General features: G+C 35.3%; 3 protein-coding genes across 6 annotated transcripts; 1 reads left to right on the top strand and 2 right to left on the bottom strand.

Moving 5' to 3' along the window:
- Nucleotides 1-903: 903 nt before the first annotated feature.
- Nucleotides 904-7261, bottom strand: LOC143902338 (uncharacterized). 3 transcript variants are annotated; one of them, XM_077415146.1, is made up of 6 exons: nt 6532-7261; nt 6189-6365; nt 5865-5969; nt 5628-5687; nt 4959-5167; nt 904-1817 (listed from the first exon to the last, which is right to left on the bottom strand). In XM_077415146.1, exons 1-6 carry the CDS (start codon nt 6627-6629, stop codon nt 1768-1770), a joined length of 699 nt encoding a protein of 232 aa, XP_077271272.1. In that variant the 5' UTR covers nt 6630-7261; the 3' UTR covers nt 904-1767. The 3 variants fall into 3 exon arrangements, with proteins under 3 accessions (XP_077271272.1, XP_077271281.1, XP_077271286.1); XM_077415155.1 differs by having other exon boundaries at nt 5628-5684; nt 6532-7258; XM_077415160.1 differs by lacking the exon at nt 904-1817 and adding an exon at nt 2100-4366 and having other exon boundaries at nt 6532-7259.
- Nucleotides 7262-15816: 8555 nt separating this feature from the next.
- LOC143902223 (uncharacterized) lies at nt 15817-19373 on the bottom strand. The gene is made up of 3 exons (XM_077414954.1): nt 19214-19373; nt 16818-17083; nt 15817-16079 (listed from the first exon to the last, which is right to left on the bottom strand). The coding sequence occupies exons 1-3, from the start codon at nt 19225-19227 to the stop codon at nt 15817-15819; spliced, it is 543 nt and encodes a 180-aa protein (XP_077271080.1). The 5' UTR covers nt 19228-19373.
- Nucleotides 19374-19734: 361 nt separating this feature from the next.
- Nucleotides 19735-22734, top strand: LOC143902216 (uncharacterized). Of its 2 annotated transcripts, none has more exons than XM_077414939.1 (7): nt 19735-20379; nt 20460-20645; nt 20767-20832; nt 20919-20996; nt 21988-22074; nt 22211-22270; nt 22513-22734. In XM_077414939.1, exons 1-7 carry the CDS (start codon nt 20261-20263, stop codon nt 22730-22732), a joined length of 816 nt encoding a protein of 271 aa, XP_077271065.1. In that variant the 5' UTR covers nt 19735-20260; the 3' UTR covers nt 22733-22734. The 2 variants fall into 2 exon arrangements, with proteins under 2 accessions (XP_077271065.1, XP_077271056.1); XM_077414930.1 differs by having other exon boundaries at nt 19737-20379; nt 20916-20996.
- The last annotated feature ends 865 nt before the right edge of the window (nt 22735-23599 follow it).

Here is a 23599-nt window from a genome sequence, read left to right as displayed (position 1 = left end):
TGAAACTCCTAGCGTGAGACCTAACTGCTTGAATCGAAATGCTTGGTTATTCTGCACGATTGATTCATTTAAAATTGGCGCAGTTTTACATGCGGGTGCGACCACTGAGCATGCGCGTGTGGCCGCAGGGCATGGTCGTAGCACAGTATATACAGTAGCGCAACTCCCTGTCGGCACCTTTGATGTCAGCGTGTACAAAATTCAACTGCACATGCGCGAGCTAAGTAGATAACCAATCAAAGATCTGCTCTTTTTAGCTGAACTTCTTGCACCGTTCATCTTACCTCTTTTTCTCTCTAACGAGGAGAGAGAAAGAGGCAAGATAAATGGTGCAGAAGCTAAAAAAACAGATCGCATACTACTGGGGGTCGATTCTGTATCTTGGGGGACGAGGTGAAAATTACAAAAGTGAACAGATTTACTAAATTTCGACAAATGAAATTGTAGATTCTCTAGTGAATTTGCTCACTTTTGTAATTTTCACCTCGTCCCAAAATGAAAATAATGTAAACAATTAGCTAATCACATATAGTATACTTTATAGACAATAAAAAATATGTCAGAAAATAATTTAAAAAAACATAAAATTATATGAACATCGATTAATATAAAAACTAATATATGCACTTATATATATATATATATATATATATATATATATATATATATATATATATAATATAATGTATATAATATATATATATAATGTACATTTTTGCGATAAAAAAAATACACAAATGAGATAAAATGTTGAGAGAATCTAAATAATGAAGCAAATAACATGTAGAGTAAATATTTATAATAATAATGTTATTATAATTAAAAAACGTATGTGTAAATATTTTTTTATTTAGTCTATAAATATATATACATTCATTTATTGAAATAATATATACTATTTATATTACTTATACTACATAATACTATTTATTGAAATAATATATATACTACTTAAATCTCAATATCTTAAATTTTTCTATTAAAAAAATACAAATACATTAACCGAAATTAATAAATGGAAATCAAAGTACATTATTTGTACGCAATAATAAAAATATCTTATGTCGGAAAGAGAATTTATTTAAAAACATTAGAAATATGCATTACAAACACATCATCACGCATACATACACGTATAATATAATATATATATGTTCGGATAGTTAAATTTGTCAAGAATAGATTTAGAAAATATCTGCTATAAATTTAAGACTTATTTTCTATTGCTCAACTAGTGCAGCCATTTCGTTCAGTTATAGAAAACAGACCCTTAAGAGAGTGTCGACAGGAATAATATATAACAGGAATCTGCAGAACATGATGACAGATTTGACTGCAGAAACTGAGCAGCCTTTTCGTAATCATTTAAATAATTGTATTTCATTTAAATATTTACTAAATGACAGATTCTTTTTGGTTTCTGCAGATAATTTGTTATCAGATTATATCGGCAAAATCTGTCAGCAAAACACGAGTTTAATGCGGATACAGATGATACTGGATCTGTTGTAATATCTGCTGCCAATCTGTTATTGTCATACTATGGGCAATTTGTTTAATATAGGTATATATATATTCTCCACAGTTGAATCATTTGTCTATATTGCTATTTGATCCAAATTTTGATATAAAGCAAAAGAAGGTGCAAAAGAAAAATAAAATCTCTCTTCTTTAACCTGCCAATATACTTGCCATGATACTTAATTTAAGTATGTAAAAGATGCACATTTATGCAATGGGGAAATGCTCCGTCTTCTTTGTAGTTTTCTATTTATTTATGCGGCAATTATGACTCCTTGCGCGAGAAGCACAGACACCTATTTACGTTATAAACAAAAATAATAGATAGCAAGATTTAAAAAAATAAAGATAAATATCTTATTTTATATCTTATTAACACAATTATACGAATATATTACAAAAAAACTATAGTTAAAAACTATACATATTGTGCATATAACAAATTGTATGTAACAATCAACTTTAAGAAACTTTAAACCTAAAAGACGAAACAATAAACACATGCATATGGATGTATGAGACGCGCACAAAGTACATAGTTATATATAAAAAGTTTTACATGACAGTTAATTTCAAGAAACATTAAATCTAAAAGATGAAACAATAAATCCATGCATATAGCTATATAAATGACACACACATACACATACAAAGTACACAGTTACAAAAAATGTTATAAGTTAATTTCAAGAAACCTTAAGCCTAAGAGACGAAACAATAAACCCGTGCATGTAGATATATATGACGCACGCACACACACACACACATACAAAATACATATAGTTATAAAAAATGATATATGACAGTTAATTTCAATATAAACCTTAAGCCTAAAAGACAAAACAAGAAACATATGCATGTAGATATATGACACACACACAAAACATAAACTTGGGAAAAAGTACATTATACTGTATGGACATACATGCATATAAATATATATTGGAATATATCTTTATTTCTTCTCTCCTAACTCTCAATCATTTGTCTGTACCTCAGTTACTCGATCCACCTCGGTACGAGCCAAAGAGAAAGCGAGAGAGAAGAAAACTTTTTTATAATAATTAACCCTGTATGATTTCATAGAATATATAAATCGCAAACCTAAAGAGCAAACGGGAAATAATAATAAGTTATAAAAGATAATCCATCATTTGACTACTAATTAGCCGAATTTCATAATAATACGCATATTATTATAGTGAAAATAAGACTGCATGCAAACAAACAAGTAAAGAATAAGTCAGAAAAGAAAAGAATTATAAATGTAAAATATTAAGAAGTTTTCTATTTTTTTTAGTGACTTTTTTATCAACATTTTTGGATGCTTTATTATGTTGAGACAAAGTATAGTAAATACGCACACACACACACACACACACACACACACACACACACACACACACACACACACACACACACACACACACACACACACACACACACACACACACACACACACACACACACACACACACACACACACACACACACACACACACACACACACACACACACACACACACACACACACACACACACACACACACACACACACACACATGCGCATAAATAGTTTTATTAAATAAACTGTTGGAAAATTTGGACATGGTGCTTCAAAAGGTACGGCTTGTGCAAGTTCTAATAAATATTTACCTATATTTTTTTGGAAACAATTACTTTCAAAAGTAGTGACAAATATTTTTTCTAATTCATGTATATAAAAACAAAAATTATGACTTGCTACGTTCAAATTTCCAAATTGATTTTTTTCTGTGGTAGTAAAAGCTCGAAAAGAACAATATAAACTAGTATCATCTATGACAGTCTTGTTTTCATTAAGATAAGTTGTACACGCTTCACATGTATGTATTTGTAGACATTTCTTAATTAAATACCCGCATACATATCTAAACGCATTTTCTTCTGGCAGATCCATATTGTAATATGGGGATGTCTAAAATTGGACGCGTCGCCGAAGATGGAATGAACGCAGAAGATGATGAAGGACTCGAACATGATTCTCCAATTAAATTTAACATTTCATCTGTATCTACAGCACAATTTTGCGTATCTGTATGTTGTAAAAGTTTCATACTGAATAATTTTTTAAAAGCTCGAGTAAACTGTATTGGTGTCGGATTTAAGCAATTACCGCCTTGTTGTCTAATGGAACCAAAAAAATTTTCAATACAGTCTTGATTTATTCTTCGTGTGCGAAGATATGGAAAATCATAACATTTTAATTTATTCCAAAGTAGCATTATACTTCTAATTGTTATTTGCCAACATTCAAAACAATTAACTCTAACTCGTGAACCTTTTTCATTAATTACTTTTATATTTTTCATAAAATTTATCATTTGTTCTAAGAAATTAATTTGTTTTTCGCTTCCTGTAAATACTTTTCCATATTCTTTAGGGTTATTTATTGCAGAGGAATTTAAAATATCAAATAATTTGTCAAAATGATCGATGAAATCTATTGTTCCTACTGCCTCACTTAAAAGAAAGCCAGAGGACATCTGAGTACACATGCCTGCAGCTACGCGATTACTAAAATTTGAACGGCATATTTGACTTTCATTTTTTGAAAACTGGTAGGTTCAATATGATTTTTAGATAGTTTCGGAGCGGTTTTAATCCATTGCTTACTATCTATGTTATAAAAATCGACAATATGAGTCCATAAAGCAACTTTGTCCATTCCAAATTCTATACGATGTTTGTATAAATTATCGCGTGTTCTTTTCATTAAATGGGGAGTATCAAATATGTACAATATTTCTAAATCGTCAACTAAAAAAACTGAATTGTTTATTGAAATGCCCAATTCACGAGACAGCTGCATGAAATTAGACCCCATATCCGAAATTAAAGCATGCACGGTAGCACCACAATTATGTAATTTACGTATAATGTCAAATATAATAGGTTTTAATATATCTGCTCTACATGTTGTTTCAACAAAACAAAAGCAAACTGGAAGTTTCCAATCACCTGCAATGCTGCGTGCCATAACAACAAAAGCATTTTTTGCAGGTTTCGCTGATCTCTCGTTGCCTGTATTTTCAAATCAAACTATTTCATTTTGTGAAAGATTATAAAATAAATGAGCTTTTAAACTCATTTCATCGATGCACAATATACAATGACGTTCTAAAGGCGGTAATGAATTTAATTTTACAGATAAAGCGTCAAAAATTTTGTTGTTTATGCCGGGTTTAATTTGCCATGTGTGCGTGAATGAATGTAGACCACGAATGGAAGGTAATGCAAACTGTTTCCTAAGTTCTCGATAATTTCGCGGACTTAAAAAAAAAAGCTTAAAGCAAACCGTTTAAATTCAGGACTATATCTTCTCCCATGTTTGCTTTTAATTTTCGCGTCAATTTGTGCAGATAATAATTGTGCAAAATTAGTCGGTAGTAACTTACAGCCTAATTGACGAAGAATTTCGTGTTCCTTAGATTCTTCCTGAGACTTTGTCTTGCTTTTTCCCAGGTTCTCAACTTTCTTTCGAAGCCGTCTAAGCCTTTCACGCAGCATTTTATTTTCTGCTTTTAATTTTAAACGTTGTTCTCTCCATTTCTTCTGCCGCGAAGTTTCTTTTACAGCTGCTGAACACATGCTGCTGGATGTGCTTCTAAACAATAGAGAAATATTATAACATTACAGAAATATATATTGCATGTATTGAAAAAAATAAAATAAAATTATAAAACTAGAAAAAATATAAATTTATTGAGAAAAATTAAGTAACAATTTTTTAATAATTTTACAATCTTGTACAGGAAAAAAATAAAGTACAAATAACATGAGAATTTTGAAAACTTCTAAATAAATGTAATTAGATACTGAATATATTATGTAATCATGTAAATAATTATTTTTTACATTTATTTTTATAGTTTTAAAAAATTAAGAGAAAAACGACAAAATAATATAAAATATAAAACTGATAAATATAAGTTGAAATATATTTCAATGCGTGCATGTGTATTTATAAATTAAAATAATAACTATTATAAACTGTATATCTTTACAAATAATACAATATAATTAAAATGCACACACTACATACGTTGAATGAAGTAAAAACTTACGGTTTAGCAATTTTAGCATTTCTATCCATGGCTAGCGTTGCGTTTGACGTCTGGATACTACTGAAACATATCACATACATTTTTCATACCCTACATTGATAGAAAAATAAAATATAATATATTTTGCAAAAAAAAAAATATTTTAACAGCAAAATCTATTTTTGTTATTATAGAAATATGTTATTTAGATAGATAGAGATTTAGATAAGTTATTTAGATATATAGAGATTGAAGAACCTGTTTGTTTCTTCTTGTTGTTCAACAACTTCAATCACTGCTTCATCTTCCTTATCATTTCTTTCTTGTGTATGTTCTTCTGATGCTGTTATCACAAGTGTATTGCTGTAAAAGTTATATTATGGATAGTATTATTATATTTCATACATTATCAAATATTGTTTATATTATTAAATGTATATTATTATTTTATATTATCAAATGTTTTTTATCTTATCAAATATATAGTATCATTTTGTATTATAAAATATTGTTCATTATTAAAAAATTTAAATATTATTTAGAATAAACAATAATGTGCAGTATAAAAAGTTTATTACTTACTCTCTTCCAAAAAATATTGTAGGTACAGCATCAGGATGAAGAGAAGCTCTTTTTTGGCCTATTTTGTACCACTTTTCTTCAAAATGCAAGTGGCATAGTCGATAGTTGCGATGACCATATTCTGGGCCCATCACTTGCAAGTCGAGTCTTCCGGATGCATGTATCCATTGCAACCATCTAAAAATGTTATGCCAATTTGTTATTAACATTAAAAATATATTACATATATATAGATAGATTTTAGGGAAATATGAAAATATTGAATTATGTGTGTGTAGATTCAATATATATATATAAAATTATATACATGCTTTAAAAAATGATAATTTTAACCAAATTGTACCTATCATGTTCCTTAGGAAATAAAAAAAAGTGTCTTTTCTCCGTACTATTATTGTTGCACTCCTTCGCAACACACCATAAACTTGATTTACAATTCATCTTTTTCGATATTTTTCCTGTCTTCTAAGAAGCAGCACCTGCAACAAAGCTAAGATCAAAAGTGCTTTTTGGAAGAGAATAGAAAATCTGTACAATATTATTTATATACAGATTAACTATTCTCTTTAAGACTCTAAATATAATTTTTCTTGGTTAACTGTCAATTTTAAGTTTTATTTCTTTCACTCTTTATGTAATTGAACACTGAACACTGAACACTTAACACTAAACACTGAATACTCCTGTACTCCTGCTCACTTTCTCTATTTTTCACGTCTAACTCCGATTTCTCGCACACTTCACTTCTGTAAGATGTCTGTTACCGCCAATTTTAACCGCTATATAGGTAAGAGAGAAAGCGCTATAGAAGAAATAGAGAGAGGAAGTGCGACAGAAGATCAGTTCTGTGATTGGTTATCTACTTAGCTCGCGCATGTGCAGTTGAATTTCGTACACGCTGAAATCGGGAGAGTTGCGCTACTGTGGCTGCGTTCGGAAAGCGCGCTATTAGCGCTATTGCATCATTCTATCTTTATCGCTCATCAGGTGTAAAACAAGGATAAAATAAGCAAATAACACTAATAGCGTCTTCCCGAACGCACCCTGTATATACTGTGGTCGTAGACACTATATCTCGTCGGTATGACAGGAATCATGATTCCTGATTCCTGTCAACTTTAACCGTTAATATCTCGCTTCGCGGAGCAGAGCGACAGTTTTTTTGCCAGATTCGGTCGTTTCGTGCAAAAACGCGTCGATTAAGCCCAAGTTGAACGATATCGGTGAGGAGGCCACTATTCTTCAAATTTACCAAAACATGAAGCCAAATGCGGTTCCTACTTTATTTCATGTTCCTAATCCACCTCGCAGGATTGATTCACCTCCAAGGAAGTCTCCATACAAAGTAAATAAATTTCTTGCAAACTTTGCATAATTAATCAAGAGACACGGTAGTGTCTCGCGCCAAGTACACGCGGAGCGAGACCGACCGTGACTCTTTTACGCGACGCGACGGGTTGCGAGTACTCGAGATGTTGAGATCTCGATAACGAGTGAACGGATCAAGTTCTAAGTAGGCTTGATCGATAGCTTAGGGTCCAATTAGGGGGGTGGGGGGTTTCTCTCATAATATTCCGCTACGTGCCCTACGAGCGGAGATATTGCGACGCAAAGTCCAAATGTGAAAATTTATTTTTAAGATACGAATACGTATACTTCTAACGCCGACGTCTTATATATGATGACGTCATAATAATAATCCGGGAGTCAGGGGATTAGATATTGAAGTTCACGGCGCAAAGCTGGAATTTTTTTTAATCGATTCTTATGATATCCCGTAACAAGCGTGTAAAGTCTCTAGAATCAACTCGGCCCGCTTCGCCTTTTTTTATTGCAAAATATATTTAAAAACGCGTTTCTGTATAGTTTTCTTTAAATAACTCTTTCTGTGTTGGTCAAACGACAAAACTTGAAGAGAGAAAAATTGTTCAGAAGAAAATTTTCTATAAGAATAAGCCTTAAAAAAATTTAAGAAATTATTTTAATTGCAAAATTGCAAAAAATACGCGAAAAAGGGCCATTTTTACAGGTTCCCGAAAACTGGGTTAAAAATTATCATATTTAAGCGGACATTCACTCAATGATACCTTTCAGTATGCTGAACAAGTGTGCACAAGGCTCGCCTCCAATTTTTATATGGCTGCCAATTAACAAATTATTTATGCAAATCGGACGCTTGGCTCTCACGTCTGAACGGGTGAACTTATTTTGATGCACTTTATCGGAAATGAAAGGTAACGATGTCTACTTTATGAATTTAAAATAAAAACATTTTTTTTTCTATAATTTGACTATTATTTTAAACAATTTAAATTTTGCATATTAAATATCGGCGTTATTTATTGGCGTACAGTAATGCAAATAGCACCATTGGTTTGCGCTTAAAAAATTATGAATTTAAAAAAAAAACGTCCCGATACGACCAATAGAAGCCGAGATAATTGACTTTTACATAATTAATGATTACAGCTAAATTATTTCATATTTTTACTTGAAATTTGGTGTGAAGGTACTGGAGTGAGTGCTTTAACGGTGGAATTTTTTTGCTGTAATTTGATTGCCAGGTTCGGCGAAAAAAAATGTCGAATACAGCGGTTTTAGAGCGAGAGCGCCGGAGCGGACGCAGCGGCGGGTCGACTGCGTGGCGCGCAGGCGCGCGAGCCGCCGCTGCGTCCGCCAAGCTTGCTTAACAATTACTTTTCTCTGCAACAAAAGCACGTATCCAAACGATTTTTTTTTAAATTCGCTTGAAATTTTCCGAATTTTATGATTATCACATTATAAATATCATATTCTCAGTATTAACGGAGATAAACAAAATATATTTGGAAAAATACGTATTAATTAATAACAAATTATTTTTGTAATATTTTATACTGTATTGTATATTGTATATTGTCAATACAAAGAGAAAATAGGTTTTCTACACACTTATTTTACTTTATTTTACGTGAATTTTTCCGAGTCTTTTTTTGCTTAAAATAATTTAATTTGTTTTTCTAGTTGCAAATAAAACAGAATAACGCATGGTGAACTTCTTGAATCTTTGAAAGATTCGTATCGCTTTATCCGCGTACTTATCAACGGAGCGAAGACGAGCGAACAAGCGCGAACACGTCTTTTCTTTGATGTCGGTGCGATAGTATATTGTTTGTCCCTTATTTCCATGTAGAAGCAGACCCTGAACGCTCGTGCAGTGTAACATTGTCATTTTTAACAATCTCAGAGAAATTTCCATTGATTGTGGCCATCGTTTTGCATTATAATTCTACGTTTAAAGAATATACTTGGCGCGCAAATTTACCGTGTCTCGAATCTTGACAAATAAATAAAAATGGATCTTGAAGAAAACTGCGTCGTCTGCAATGAGAATTTATCGAGCGAGAAAGTTATCGCGATTAGTGCTGCACGTCGTGAAACATTTAAGGAAGCCAGCAAAGGTAGAGGCGACAGATTATTCACACGTGTTTCGGAAAACGACAGCATTCATGAGAAATGTTACAAATCTTATACACATCCCGATAGGAATTTTCTTCCGAACAATTTTCCTTTCTTCAAGTTTTGTCGTTTGACCAACACAAAAGGAGTTATTTAAAGAAAACTATACAGAAACGCGTTTTTAAATATATTTTGCAATAAAAAAAGGCGAAACGGGCCGAGTTGATTCTAGAGACTTTACACGCTTGTTACGGAATATCATAAGAATCGATTAAAAAAAATTCCAGTTTTGCACCGTGAACTTCAATATTCTCATTTTTTAATAGCCCTGACTCCCGGATTATAATCAGAAACGTCACTTTCACTTTTTCGACGCTGGCGGCGCAGGTATCGCCTGTTTCGATATCGCGCGCGTATTTCGAAATTAGGTCAATAGACTTATCGGTCAGGAGAAAGATTTCTATTTAGGTAAATTAGGTAGTGGAGAGTGGGCTCCCTTGAGCCACGGGGTCCAATGTGACAGTGCGAGTTTTCTGTATTAACGTTCTGCAAAATAGTCACATACTACGTTTACGCGAGCGTTATTTCTGTAGTAACTTACGATAATTCCTTCGCGTAAACGGGATTTTCCTTCGCGTAAACGGGATTTTGTAGTAACTTACGATAATTTACTCCGCGTAAACGGGTAAATTATCGTAAGTTAACAGTGGGTATAAAAACTTTTGTTTTCAAAATATATAACTTCCATAAAAAAATTATGCCGAAATAAACATGTATACTTTAGTTAAAGACAGATAAGTAATTGGAGCCTTGCAAAGTAAATTTTTACTTGTCATGACTTTTTGATATGTATGGATTTCTAGAGATTCTACAGTTAGAAAAAAATTCATAAGACGTTCGTCGGAATCTAGGTTCAATACCAACGTGCGCACAAAAACGTTTAATTGTCCTGTATCTGAAATATTTACGATAAATAATATCGATGTTTAGTGGGATCCAATGTGACGCAGGTTGATGGGGTCCTCTGTGCCACGCTTACAGAACTACCTAACCTAGGTACGTGACAGCGCGAGTTTCCGTATAGTGTGTTTCGATCGCGGAATAGTAAATGTTAGTGCCTAAATTTTCCTTTAAAATGAAATAATTTTCATCGATATAGTAATCATATCCACACTTTTATTTTCTCTTTTTTTTGCCCTTTACTTACAGATCACATGTAATCGAGTCGCTGTGAGGCAATATTTGTTTATCTCTGCTAGGTTACGATAAAAAGTAAGGTTATAGGACTTTGTTTTCAGTTTTCAATTTCTTAGGTCATCTGATGAAACAAATATGACATGATTATTGATAAATTGGTTCTCTAGCACTTGATTTTTCTTTTTTGTAGAGAGAGTAGTTAATAATAAACTACGTTGAAAAACATGCCGCGACTTTCACATTACATGTCACAGTGTACCCTACGCTGTAGCTCAATCGACCCCACGCGTGGGGTCCACTGTGACAAACGCAGCATTTCGAAATATCATTGTTTTTGCAAAATATTTCTGACAATTTACTTCTTAAATCATTTACAAACAAAGTTTATTATATTAAACATCGAATAGTACCATTTATATTCTAATGAAGTTATTAAAAACCATTTTTAATGTCATTTGAAAAAACGTGGTTCAAGGGTGCCCACTCTCCCCTATATATATAATATATATATTGAGTCAATTGTGCTTTATGTTTATCTGGAGAGATTTCGTATCCTTACATTATTATTACTACCGCTGCCGGAAAAGAAGGTTCTCTACGCTTGGCAGAAAGTGCCGCTAGGGAATTTTTAAGTCAATTCTTATGAATCAAGCTTGAATTCGATGTCTAGGTATCCCAGGTTGCCGATGACGAGGTCCAGATAGTACGCTTCATAGTTTTTGGTGTCCACGTGTATTAATGCCTTGAAATTGATGTCTAGGTGTCCCAGGTTGCTGATGACGAGGTCCAGATAGCGCGCTCCGTTGTTTTCGGTGTTTAGGTGTAATAATACCTTGAATTCGATGTCTACGTGTTCCAGGTTGCCGATGACGAAGTCCACATAGTGCGCTTCATAGTTTTTGGTGTCTAGGTGTATTAATAACTTTAAATCTGAATGGGTGAGTTCAGCCGATACTCCGCTAGCCTAGCAATCGTGAGCAGTCGCTCGTTTTTGCTCGTTTTCTCTCCTTTCAATCCATTAGGTCAAAAGAGAGGAAACGAGCGAAAACGAGCGACTGCTCACGATTGCTAGGCTAGCGAAGTATTGGCTAAACGCACCCAATGTAGGACACGTAGATATCGAATTCGAGGTATTAATACATGTAGACACCGAAAACTACGAAGCGCACTATGTGGACCTCGTCATCGGCAACTTGGAACACGTGGCCATCGAATTCAAGGTATTAATACACCTGGACACCGAAAACTATAGAGCGCGCTATGTGGACCTCGTCATCGGCAACCTGGGACACCTAAACATTGAATTCAAGCTTGATTCATAAAAATTGACTTAAAATTTCCCTAGCGGCAGAATTAAAATTATGTCATAACATAATAAAAATCGCTGAATTAAAATTATGTCTAGACATAATAAAAATTGGACGAAGATTATGTCTAGACATAATAAAAATTGGATGAATTAAAATTATGTCTGACGTAAAAATAATTATCAAAAATATTGATACCTGAAGATATCGGTACATATACAGTTGCAAACAACATTCAGTAAGACACGCAAATAAAAATAAATAAAGAATTTTACAGTTAACGACTTATTAACATTAATCATGTTTTATTGCTATTATGTTTTATGTTGAAATTGAAAAATATATACAAGGTGTACAACTAAAAGGGTTACAGATTATTATTTAAAAAAAAAACTAAGCAAAATATTAAATTGTTGTTTTCTTTAGAAATAATAGTCCGTAACACTTTTAGCTTCATACCTTGTATTATATACTGTTTATAAGATTATAAGATATATTGTTTATAAGATTAAGATGCGTAACACTACAAAAAGGCGTAATATCCGTACAAAATTACCTTTTTAAAAAAAAGGTAAAAAAGAGCGCCAAATACACGCATAGTAGTGTATATGTATTATGTTGTTACCCTGTTATGTTGTTATCTCGAAAAAAACAAAGTGGTGGTATTATAGCTCCAAATAGCTTTATCCTGTACATACTGTTTATAAACTGCGTAATATACTACAAAAAGGCGTGATATCCGCACAAAATTACCTTTTTCAAAAAAAGGTAAAAAAAGGCGCCAAGTACACGTATAGTAGTGTATATGTTGTTACCTAAAAAAAAAAGAAAGTGGTAGTATTATACCTCGAAAAAACCTAAGTAACAAGTGGTAGATCTTTATATCTCGAAAAATCTTGAAAAAATCTAAGCAGTAGTATCTTTATTTTCGAAAAATTATAACCCAAGTGATACACGTCACAAAATTATGTTACCTTTTCAAAAAGAAGAGTCGCGCTTCAAGTGATCTATTACAATTACAAAAAAGAAATTATATCTCTTTAAATTAGAGCGCCAATTACAGAGAGAACATGTATATTGCCTCAAAAAATAATTGTTGCACTACTTTGAAAAATCTTTACATTGTGTCAATTAGAAAAGAATGTATGATAACAATTTTATAAGATTAAAAAATTTTATTTAAATTTAACAAGTGAATACAAGATATTTAAATACAAAGTTTACATGTGTATTTTTTAATGGCCACAAAGAATTACAGAGGTAACAGTACAAAATAAAAATGTTTTATTAAAATACATAAATTTTTCTTGTAAAAAAACTGAAAAAGCAAGGCCGGTTTGCGTATAAAGAAATGAAAAATGATTTATTGCGATATAGTCGGCGATGGCTCTCTTTACAGACACAGTGAGAATGAGAGTGTAGCACAGGCGTGCTCGCGGCATGAGGCAAAAAAATATAGAGAGCTTGTGCGCCTCACAAAGGTACAACGACACGGCGACAATCGATTGTCTATCGATTGTCTGTCAATGTGAATCCTAGAGCGATCGATCGATGCGTGCGCCGCCCATGAGTTACTATCTGGGCGAGCAATTATCCATCAATCCTCCACTTTGCGAAGTCCAGACCCATCTTTCTCACGCAGTGATTATGAGCGATCCGTTTTAATCCCTTGATCATCACATCCGCCGGATTCTCGCTGGATGGCACGTATAGTAATTCCAATAGTCCATCCTCGACCTTTTCTCTCACCATGTGGTAGGAGATGTCGATGTGTTTTGTTCGGTTTTTCTCCACCCTGCTTTTGGAGAAATCTATCGCTGCTCTATTGTCACAGAATATTTGGAAACCTGTGAAGTAATTACAAAGTTTAAGTTCAGACAAAAACATGTTTAACCAAATTATTTCCTTGACCCCACTCGACAGCGCTACGTATTCTGCCTCCATTGTGGAGGATGACAGGCAATTTTGTTTCGTTGACCGCCAATGAATGATGCTCCCTCCTATCATTACCACGACTCCAGAATAGGAATGTCTATCGTCTACGTCTCCAGCCCAGTCCGCGTCGCAATATACTCGGATCTTCCGTTCACCTCCAGCTTCGTAGACTATTCCGAGATCTCTGGTTTTACTCAAGTATCGTAAAATGTGTTTTGCTTGATGCCAGTGAGCATTTCCAGGATTAGAATTATACTGCGATAGTTTCGAAGTTGCGAAGGCAATATCCGGTCTCGTACACTGCGCCAGGTACATCAATGATCCTATTAACTCTCTGTATGGTATATGCGACATTTTCTCTTTTTCTTCATGTGTCTTTGGGCAATCTCTCTTGCTTATCTTCATCCCTGGGTCCAATGGCGTTGATGCTCCTTTGCACTCTTGCATGTTGTATTTTTCTAAAGTTGATTCGATGTAGGCTCTTTGAGTTAATTTCACGGTGTTAGTTTTCTGCCGATCTAGCTTTACTCCTACTGCATAATGTATCTCGCCAAGATCCTTTATCTCGTATCTTTTGGCAATAGTTTCTACCGCTTCTATAATTATATCCAATTTCTTTGCAAATATGAAGATATCGTCTACGTATACAACGATTATTAGCGATCCCTTCCGGTAAGTGCAATTTGATGATTTCAGTCTCTCGAATCCCATCTTAGTGAAAAATTCGTCTAACTCCTCGTTCCAATTCCTTCCCGATTGCTTCAGTCCATAAATTGGACGCAATAGCTTGACTACTTCTCCTTCCTCAACGTTGTAAAAAGACGGCAATCTCATATAAATTTCCTCTCGTAGTTTTCCGTACAAGTATGCGTTCTTGACGTCGATGTGTCTTGTGTGCCACTGAAGTTCGACTGATAATGCTAGTAATAGCCTGATTACTGAGATGTTTGCCACGGGTGAATATGTCTCACTGTAATCGATTCCCTTTTCTTGGGCAAAGCCTCGCGCTACTAGTCTAGCTTTATACCTCGTGATTTTTCCGTCAGCGTCTGTCTTCAACTTGAAAACCCACCTGCTACCGATGCATCTCTTTCCTTCTGGCAATTGGGTAGTCTCCCATGTTCTTCTCTGCATCAAACTGCTCAATTCTTCTTTAATGGCGCGTTTCCAATGTTTGGCTTGTGGAGAGGTTAATGCTTCATTAATATTCTGCGGCTCGTTTATCTCTATTAGGTTTGCTTCTACATCACTCGTGTCAGTCGAGTATTCGGCATTAAGTATGCGTTGAATTTCTTTATTCTTAGGCTTTCCTTTCCTCCCATATGGATTGCGAATTTTCTTCTTAGGTCTACCTCTTGGAGTTTTCTCTGAATCTCGCACCCCCACTATCTCTTGTTCGTCGGGGACGCTCCACGTTTCTTCTTCGGAATCTTTGGATAGTTCCGCCGGACTTTTCTTTCGGCCACCTGAAGATTTTAATTCCAGCACGGGCTCTTTCTCTTCCGTAGTCAAATCATGATCATTTTCGGACCAGGCTTCGTTGTATTTGAATGCTTGCGATGTCGTTTTGTAAATCCACTCGTATCCCGTTTTGTCTTCAGCGAATTTAACGTGCTTTGTTACAATAATATCCCGTTTCTGTGGGCACCACAACCGGTATCCCCTTGTCTGGGTAGCGTAACCAACGAATATGCATTCGACCGCTCTGTCGTCGAGCTTCTTACGTCCCTGATCGGGTAGTCTCGCGTAGGCTAGGCAACCATAAACCTCTTTAGGTGACGTACGCTCGGTACTCTCTCGGTCCACACTGTGAACGGGATTTGATCATTAATTGTCGAATGGCATACTCTGTTCTTGATATAAGCTGCAGTGGTCACCGCTTCAGCCCAGAACCTTTGTGGCAAGCACGTTGATTTAAGCATTGATCTCGTCAGGTCTAACAGGGTCCTATTGATCCTTTCAGCGACTCCATTCATTTGTGGCGTCTCGACATTTGACCTTTCATGCTTGATACCTGCGGATTTAAAAAATGTCGACAATTCCCTGTTACAATATTCTAGGCCATTATCTGTTCAAAATCTTTTTATCTTTCTGTCTCTCTCGCGCTCTACTCTAGCGATGTAGTTTTGTACGCAAGTTTTAACCTCCTCCTTGGACTTTATACACATTACTGTAGCGTTTCGTAAAAAATTGTCCGTGAAAGTTACGAAGTATCTACTTCCACCTATTGATTTTACGGGCATAGGGCCACATAAATCCGAATGGATTAGTTCGCATACGTCCCTTGATTGTCTTGATTTCAATTTCTTGCACGCGACTTTTGTAGCCTTTCCAATACAGCATTCCTCACACGTATATTTATCCATCTTGGCATCATCTAGTCCAGCAACGCGATCCGTTAACTTTTTTAATGTATTATTATTAACGTGGCAAAATCTTCGATGCCACAAATCGTTAACGTCAATTTTTACGGCATTAGCTTCCTTTAATATATCTTTCGGCACATTCCGATCTATCTCGACTTTTAATATATATAAGTCACTCTGCTTATACGCTTCACACACGACTTGCTTAGTATCGATATTTCTAATTTTTACTTTTCCGTCCCTTATTAATAGCTCTTTCCCTTTCCTCTCTATTTGCGATACGGATATCAAATTCTTTCTAACATTTGGAACGTAATAAACGTTTCGTAGAACTATACCTTTCTCCACGTTGGCAACGGACGTTTTTAGAAAAATATCACCCATACCTTTGGCTCGTAGCGTTGCCCCGCTCTGTTTGCTCGGGTCTGCTGCCGTATTAATTACCTCGGAATCCATTTCTCGAAAGTTCGTGAACCAGTCTCGTCGCTTACACACGTGGTGCGTGCATCCGCTGTCTAATATCCATACATCTTCGATGTCGACGTTTAAGGACATGAGAAACACATCATAGTCTTTCTTCTGTTTCATGCCGGGTTTTTTGTAGTTTCCATCCTTCCTCGATCGACAATCTCTTGCAAGGTGGCCAACTTTCCTGCAATTAAAACAAGTAAACGATTTTAGTTTCTCGTTACCTGCATTTCTGGTAATTCTTCAGTTTAGCTACAGCAGCACAAAAAACGATGAACTTAGGTTCATTCGACGCGTTTTTGCACGAAACGAAAGAATCTGGCAGAAAAAAATGTCGCTCTGCCCCGCGACGCAAGATATTAATCGTTAAAGTTGACAGGAATCAGGTTATGATTCCTGTCATACCGACGAGATGCAGCGACTAACGACCATGCCCTGCGGCCACATGCGCATGCTCAGTGGTCGCACGCGCATGCAAAGTGAAATATAGCAGCTATTTTGAATATTGAAAGGCATAAATAACTAATATATATGTCGAAATAGTTCACGCATACACTTCCACGCGAAACTAGGTCCACCCCCACCTCCCCCTGCTTTCGGGGGATGTGCGGTAGCCCGTTCCTTGTTTACGTGTATACTGTTTATGCATACACAATACATATGTCAAAATAGTTCACGCATACACTTATTTCCACGCGAACCTAGATCCACCCCTACCCTCCCCCTGCTTTCGGGGGATGTGCGGTAGCCCGTTCCTTGTTTACGTGTATACTGTTTATGCATACACAATATATATGTCGAAATAGTTCACGCATACACTTTCCACGCGAACCTAGGTCCAACCCCACCCTCCCCCTGCTTTCGGGGGATGTGCGGTAGCCCGTTCCTTGTTTACGTGTATACTGTTTATGCACACACAATATATATGTCGCTACCGCACATCCCCCGAAAGCAGGGGGAGGGTGGGGGTGGACCTAGGTTTGCGTGGAAAGTGTATGCGTGAACTATTTCGACATATATATTGTGTATGCATAAACAGTATACACGTAAACAAGGAACGGGCTACCGCACATCCCCCGAAAGCAGGGGGAGGGTGGGGGTGGACCTAGGTTCGCGTGGAAAGTGTATGCGTGAACTATTTCGACATATATATTGTGTATGCATAAACAGTATACACGTAAACAAAGAACGGGCTACCGCACATCCCCCGAAAGCAGGGGGAGGGTGGGGGTGGACCTATGTTCGCGTGGAAAGTGTATGCGTGAACTTTTCAATACTCAAAATAGCTGCTATATTTTCCAAACATTTTTTGTTTATAACTTTTTAACGAGTAACGAGCGACGGCTAAAACCTTCCGAAGGTCATTCAGGAGGGTGACCTTGACAACATATGTCAAGGTCAAGGTCATTGGGGCTGGGTCCGCTATTATACATATTTACTAAGTGCATGTTTAAAGCGCGTCATCTAACTTATGTACAATAGATTAAATGACGCTTTTTTTAACGAAAATCACAACTTCTATAAAGCAGGACATACACACGTGTGTGTGTGCCCTGCTTTAACAAAAATCATTAAACAGATAAATCGTGCAGAATAACCAAGCATCTCGATTCAAGCAATTAGGTCTCACGCTTGGAGTTTCTTTAATTTAATTATGCGGGGGAAGCACACACACACACACACACACACACACACGGGGGTGCGAGGGGGGGCCTTCGGCGAAATTATAAAGCACATGCATGCTTCCCACGCATAATTAAACTAAAGAAACTCTCAGCGTGAGACCTAACTGCTTGAATCGAGATGCTTGGTTATTCTGCACGATTGATTCATTTAAAATTGGCGCAGTTTTACATGCGCGTGCGACCACTGAGCATGCGCATGTGGCCGCAGGGCACGTTCAGTGTTGCTACATGTCGTCGGTATGACAGGAATCATAACCTGATTCCTGTCAACTTTAACGATTAATATCTCGCGTCGCGGGGCAGAGCGACACTTTTTTCTGCCAGATTCTTTCGTTTCGTGCAAAAACGCGTCGAATGAACCTAAGTTCATCGTTTTTTGTGCTGCTGTAGCTAAACTGAAGAATTACCCTTTTTTCTTCGGCTTTCTTGTTCGTAGCTAACGCTTCTTTCGGCAATTCTGTTTTATCGTCAAGTCTGGATTGTCGCCTATCGTATTCTGCTAACAGGACTCTTTTAATTTCCGCCGATGTAAATTTGTCATCTGGTAAGCTCGCTAGCGCCATGTTCAGATTTTCATAGCTGTCTGGGAGTCCAGCTAATAATGCATATGCTAAATCTTCGTCTTTTACCTCAGCTCCCGCATCTCTGAGATTAGTGGCTGCAATTTTCGCTCTCGCGACGTATGAAGACATGTTCTCCTCACTTTTCATTTGTAAGTGATAGAATGCCTTTTTCAGCTGCATGATTATCACTCTTGATTTAGGTTCATGGATCTGTTCGAGTGTTTGCCATGCCTCGGATGCGCTTCGGCAATCCTCTATGTGTATCTGCTGGTCTATTTCGAGGCTCAGACCTATGGCCGCCATCGCCTTATCCTCGTTGGCTCTATGTGCCTTTCTATCTGCTGGAGTAGCCTGATCGTCTAGCTCTACTTTTCCGAGTGCATAATCCAGTAGTCCTTTACCTCTTAGGAACCATTTCATCTCGGTTTTCCATGTCCGATAATTTCTGTCGGACAGCTTCTCGATCACGGCTTCGCGCTTACTCTCTGTGATACTCGCCATTCTAGATAGTTCTTCCAGAATTTTCTTCTCGTCCGCAATAATCTTCTAGCCCCTAGCTTTCCAAGGGTCTCGATCTCTTCTTCTACGCTTCTGAACGCCCTGGGCCCATAACCATTGAAAAAGCAAGGCCGGTTTGCGTATAAAGAAATGAAAAATGATTTATTGCGATATAGTCGGCGACGGCTCTCTTTACAGACACAGTGAGAATGAGAGTGTAGCCACAGTATATACAGTAGCGCAACTCCTCTGATTTCGTGTTGGCCAAAACGGATTGCGCATGCGCGAAATAAAGCACTACCTCTGTCTCTTTTCTTCTTACTCTCTTTCCTTTTCTAACGGATTTAGAGGCACATTTAAATGCTAAGGCGTTAAAGTGCTATAGACAGCTATAGATTGACTTGATAAAAGTCGGAAAAAAAAATAGTGTGAAGTGTGTGATTGTAAAGTAGGTGATTGTGAAGAGATTTGTGAAGTGATTGTGAAGTGATTTGTGTATTGGAAGTATAGGAAGGAAAGTTAACCTGTATAAATTTTATACAGGTTTTCTTTTCTTTGAGAGCACTTTGATCTTAGCTTTGTTTCAGATTTTTTGCTACAAGAAGGAACTAGAAAATGGAAAAAACCATTAAAAACTTTAAAAAAGAAAGTCATTGGTGTGCAGTGACAGGATGTATGAGCACCATAAATGTGGAAAAACGACATTTCTTCCTCTTTCCAAAAGAACATGATAGGTACAAATACTATTTTAATAATTGTTTACATTATTATTTTATTATTTGCGTAATTTAATTAATTATTCTGACATATACAGGTGGTTGGCATGGGTTCAAGCATGCAGAAGATCAGATTTAATACCGAAAGGCCCCGAGTATGCTCACCGCAATTGTCGATTGTGCCATGTACATTTTGAGGAAGATAAATATAAAATGGTCAAAAGTCGAGCTCGCCTTCATCCAGATGCTGTACCAAAAAGATGTTTAGAGTTCACTAATAATAAGTAAGTTTTTATATTTTATATTAGTTTTAATTACTTTTTATTTGGAAAATCTATAGTTTTGTGATACTTCAGAATATTTTTGATAGTAATATAAAATAATTAAAAATATATTCTTTTACAGCAGTACTACAGCTTCTGCAGTATCAACGGATGGAATAGTATTAATGGAATATGAAAACAATAATGTGTAAGCTATTTTTGCATTTATCATAAAAATATTAGAAAAATTAAATTTAAATTAACACATAACTCAAATCAACTTTTTTCCAGAAGCACAATAATGGACAACGATGAGGCTTTGAACATTGAACAACACATGTTAATGGACACTGTACAAGAAGAAACAACAAAGTGCGTCAAATAAAAAAAAAATATATATATATATATATATATATATATATAGGAAAAAAAGGCTCTTGTCCCCTAGGTCCTTAATTCTCTCCATCCATCATATAAAAAGAATTTATAGTGAAGGGGATAAGAGGCTACAAGGGTTCGCAAGCATCCTGTAAAATTTCAGTCTGCTTCAGTCTGCTGGTAGCAATCAAATGCAGAAATACTCAAAAATCAATGAAGAATTTAAAATATAAAAAAATATAAGAAATATCTACAACTCTTTTTTATATTTTTAAATTTATAATATTTTATAACATAGTGTTAACTTCAAAGAAGATGTATGAATTCTTTTATATTTTTTCAATTATTTTAATGATGTGTATAAAATGGTCTACATGTCTGTTCCGGCATCGAAATTATTGTCCCGTAATCCACACGAAACGTTCGTTGGAAGCATCGCCACAATTCGTTCATTTTGCAGATCATCGCGAACGCTCTCGAAACGAAACGCTTGGCTTAAACAAACACGTGATCGTCACCAGTATATACAACTTCTGCATTTGGTTGCTACTAGCAGACTGAAGCAGACTGAAATTTTACAGAATCCTAGCGGGCTTTTGTGGCCTCTTGTCCCCTCCACTATAAATTCTTTTTATGGTGGACGGAAAGAAGGACCTAGGACAATAGCCTTTTTTTCTTAGAAAAGTTTTCTTATATGATGTACGAAATATGCACGTGTTGAGTTTGAAAACTAAAATCGATCGGTTTAGATATATGGAAATGGATTACGCGCGTTGATCTTCTAATAACATTGAATAATATCGATTTTACGTATCATTTCTATCTTCAAATATTCGATTAATTATTTGAAGTTATTTTTACAAGTGAATTTTGTCCGACGTGAAATATAATTTCATGTTTAATAATCGTCACAATTACCACACATTTTATATACAAATATTAAAACCAAAATTGTAATAGCTTATTTAACTCGATTTTTTTGTAGCAATACATGTTTCAACGTTGGAACGTTTGAGATGGATCTGGATGTACAGATTGCAACTCCATCAACAAGCAGAGAAGAAAATAACAGGTAATAATAAAATACCAGTAATTATTTTTATAAACACTTACCAAAAACAATATATATAATAATTTTTTTTTCAATGTTTGGAAAATATTTGAATATTGTAATAAAAATAACATTCTTTTAATTATACCTTTTGCAGTAACTTGCAATTACCTGAACCTGAACGTGTAATGAATAATGATGCTGAAATTGCTGGACCGTAAGTTTTATTTATTTTACTTCAATCTATATATCTCTTTAGCCCGTATCAGACTACGGATTGGGATTGAGATTGGATTAAAATTTAATCAATCAGAACAGATCTCAAGTTTAGTAAACTTTGCTCTGATAAAATTTCAATCCAATCTCAATCCCAATCCGTAGTCTGATACGGGCTTTACTGTATTAATTTATCATCTGTTTTTGCAATCTATAAGAAATGTAAATATTTTGTGTGCGCAGGAGCACATCTGGCACATGTACGAAGACCCAGCAAGCAAATATGTCTTCCGACAATTCTCCTCGAAAGACGAAACTGAGATTGAAGAATAAGAAGTTGAAAGCGCAAGTTAAAAGTCTGCGAGAAACGATTAGACGGTTAAGAAAAGGTAAAGTGCCTAACTCCAAAAAAAAGCAGCAAATGCGGAGGATGCGGATCAGTTTGAGACTCTGCGTACATTAGGAAGTAAGTTATTACCTGTAAGGTTTGCGAGATTGTTGTCGGTACAAATTGATGCGCAAGTAAAACGTAGTCGTGGTAGAAGGTACGATCCTGAATTTAAAAAATTCGCATTATGTTTATATTTTTTAAGTCCGCGAAACTATAGAGAATTGAAGAAATCAATTCCATTACCCTCAATACGTTGTTTACAATCATTGACTCAAACGTGGAATATTGCACCTGGTTTAAATAATAAAATTTTTGATACTTTAGCATTAAAATTAAAGTCATTGCCTCCGATGGATAGACATTGTATTTTATGCGCGGATGAGATGAGTTTAAAATCTTATTTATTTTATAATATATCGCGAGATGAAATTATTGGGTTTGAGGATAATGGAAAGGAAAAATCATCTGTACCTGCAAAAAACGTTTTTGTTATAATGGCACGTAGCATTGCAGGAAATTGGAAACTTCCTTTATGTTATTGTTTTGTCGAAAGTACATGTCGGAATCATGATTTAAAAAGTATAATATTTGAAACAATAATTAAATTAAGAATGAGTGGTGCAACAGTACATGCATTAATAACAGATATGGGATCTAATTTTATCCATTTATCTCGCGAGCTAGGAATTTCGACAAAAAACTCAATCTTTTTAGTTGAGGAGGAAGAAGTACTTTACATTTTTGATACTCCTCATTTATTAAAAGCAACACGTAATAATCTCCTAAAGCATGATTTTCAGTTTAATAATAAAATAGCATCATGGACTCACATTGTTCAATTTTATATGAAAGATAGTAAACAATGGATAAAATTGGCACCTAAATTAACGAAATGCCATATTGAACCCAATGGTTTTCAAAGAATGAAAGTGAAACTTG

The sequence above is a fragment of the Temnothorax americanus genome, unplaced genomic scaffold (assembly GCF_048541705.1).
Source record: "Temnothorax americanus isolate GAGA-0224 unplaced genomic scaffold, ASM4854170v1 Scaffold101, whole genome shotgun sequence".
Classification (NCBI taxonomy): Eukaryota; Metazoa; Arthropoda; class Insecta; order Hymenoptera; family Formicidae; genus Temnothorax; species Temnothorax americanus.
The sequence above is the reverse complement of the archived record's forward strand: the minus strand, read 5'-3'. Positions and strand labels throughout refer to the sequence as shown.

Bases quoted from the DNA above. Each gene is read 5' to 3' on its own strand.
- LOC143902216 (XM_077414930.1), top strand. From the start codon at position 20,261: ATGGAAAAAACCATTAAAAACTTTAAAAAAGAAAGTCATTGGTGTGCA. The intron at 20,380-20,459 runs GTACAAATACTA...TGACATATACAG, and splicing joins TTTCCAAAAGAACATGATAG to GTGGTTGGCATGGGTTCAAG. The intron at 22,271-22,512 runs GTAAGTTTTATT...TTGTGTGCGCAG, and splicing joins GATGCTGAAATTGCTGGACC to GAGCACATCTGGCACATGTA.
- LOC143902223 (XM_077414954.1), bottom strand. The intron at 16,080-16,817 runs GTATGGGTGATA...TTAAATCCGCAG, and splicing joins GGCAACGCTACGAGCCAAAG to GTATCAAGCATGAAAGGTCA.
- LOC143902338 (XM_077415146.1), bottom strand. From the start codon at position 6,629: ATGAATTGTAAATCAAGTTTATGGTGTGTTGCGAAGGAGTGCAACAAT. The intron at 5,970-6,188 runs GTAAGTAATAAA...TAACTTTTACAG, and splicing joins ACAATATTTTTTGGAAGAGA to CAATACACTTGTGATAACAG. The intron at 5,168-5,627 runs GTAAGTTTTTAC...TCTATTGTTTAG, and splicing joins AATGCTAAAATTGCTAAACC to AAGCACATCCAGCAGCATGT.